The 1811-nt window shown below is 38.7% G+C and overlaps 2 protein-coding genes across 2 annotated transcripts in view; one reads left to right on the top strand and one right to left on the bottom strand.

Annotated features, from left to right (window-relative positions):
* SARC_00638 (protein pelota) overlaps positions 1-579 on the bottom strand; it is a 5415-nt gene extending 4836 nt beyond the window's left edge. The window contains exon 1 of the mRNA XM_014305679.1: positions 336-579. Within this exon, the coding sequence (XP_014161154.1) occupies positions 336-469 (134 nt within the window). The 5' untranslated portion in view covers positions 470-579. The remainder of the gene's footprint in view (positions 1-335) is intronic.
* Positions 580-1200: 621 nt separating this feature from the next.
* The window catches only part of SARC_00637 (protein BUD31), a 3057-nt gene continuing 2446 nt past the window's right edge, over positions 1201-1811 (top strand). Inside the window, exon 1 of the mRNA XM_014305678.1 lies at positions 1201-1366. Coding sequence (XP_014161153.1) covers positions 1270-1366 — 97 coding nt within the window. The 5' untranslated portion in view covers positions 1201-1269. The remainder of the gene's footprint in view (positions 1367-1811) is intronic.

The following is a 1811-nucleotide window of genomic DNA, read 5'->3' as shown; positions in this document are numbered from 1 at the left end:
TATATATGTGCATGACTATTTGTATCCTTGTGGTTGCATACAAAGGTACGTGGATAACTACTATCTACCGTCTTTAGTGAGGGTACAAATATCGCAAAATTTATTATTGGTTTTTGAAAGTGGTATTTGTATGCACTATCATCGCTTGGATGTAAAAAATATACAGTATCCATCTTCGTGCCAATGTCATGTTGGGAAGTATTGCAAGAACCTCATTCAAAGTGGTTTCACATACTTCTATTGAGCCTCCGATGGAAATTATCTATACTTGAGGGCATTTATTCGTAATTTGATGAGGAAAACAAACTATCGACACTAAATGCTCATAGGCATACCGAAATGTAGTGGCTTTGATCCTATCGCCGTTCAATAGTAGGTTGTACACATGCCACATGTCCTCTCCTTCTTCGGCTATGAGTTCAACAAACCCCGAGGCATCACGCTCGATGACCTTCTTTACTAACTTCATGATTGCAGGCTACTGACACTTGCACCCAAATTTGGTCTGCGATTTCAATATACACATATACTATACACTGCACATAAATATCCCAGCAGGAAAGGATGCTACGATCTCTCTACTAGAGCAAAAGACAAGTGTAACTATTTCATCGTATTTATATTTTATCCTAAAATACTTCCTTGATGCGATATTGTAAATATGTATATGATTAGTCAAAGTGGTCCATATACCGGCGTTTTACACTGCATTGCGAGGGAATGTATTGGCGCAGTATTCAATTCTCACGTCTCATTGGTCTGAATTCTCAGATGTTCCACCAGAGCATATCAATCTGTTTCTTAAAAGGGGTGCAGTTTAAACGTCGGCGTAAACGCTTATTTGTTCTGTATTTAAACGTTAATGTTCAGGGTAAAAAGACTGGAGAAAAAGCCACCTAATATCCGGCTATGAAAATAAACATCCCAGAGAAAACTATTGAAAAGCTGGAGCCTCAGGGCTCCGAACATGCACCCGTAGTGTCGGCCGTAGGGCCATCACTTTATAAACGTTAACATACACGTATATCTATTCGACGTTTATCCGTTTAAACGTAAAAGTATTGAGGCTGGATCTATTCCCGTGTGTATTCGTGAAGTAAATGCCTCTCCACTCGCCACTCGCCAGCCGCCACTCGACAATTTTCGAAACTATGTTCGTGCAAAAACAAGCTCAAATAATATCATGTACAATTAAACATATACTCGAGTATTTTTAAAAGCGGTGTACGTTCGGGAGAGCTTAGTTGGAATAAAGTATATCCGTAAGCTATGCCTAAAGTTAAAAGAAGCAGACGGAAGCCCCCTCCAGATGGATGGGATCTAATTGAGCCAACACTACTGGAGTTCGAACAACGGATGCGAGAAGGTGGGTGTGTCAAAACTTGGGACATATGTAAACAATATTATATCGTAGACCAGTATTTACATTTTGGACTAGCAGTGTACAACTTGTATATGGCTTCTTTGCCTGCACGGGATTGCTATTTTGACAACATATTGTGTGTACTTAAAATTATACATAGATACTGTTTCCGGTCGCCGATAGTTACTCTTGTGCCTGTGCACCTCTTTTCTGCAACGTACTTTGAATTTAAATATGCTTTTAAAGCTAATCAAAAAATACAATAGTAATTACGGGATGATACAATACGGAAACATTCAACTGTGATGGTCGCTTATATTTTCTGCCGTCTCTGTATGCTTTTCGCAAAATTTCCAACGTCAATCGCCTTAAAAGCCAAAACATTTTTCAATGCTGCGTGTATATATGCAGGAACAAATTGTACACAGAAAACTATATATATGTTTAA

The sequence above is a fragment of the Sphaeroforma arctica genome (genome assembly GCF_001186125.1).
Source record: "Sphaeroforma arctica JP610 unplaced genomic scaffold supercont1.21, whole genome shotgun sequence".
Taxonomy (NCBI): domain Eukaryota; class Ichthyosporea; order Ichthyophonida; genus Sphaeroforma; species Sphaeroforma arctica.
Note: the sequence above shows the minus strand (reverse complement) of the source record. Positions and strands in the feature narration are given on the sequence as shown.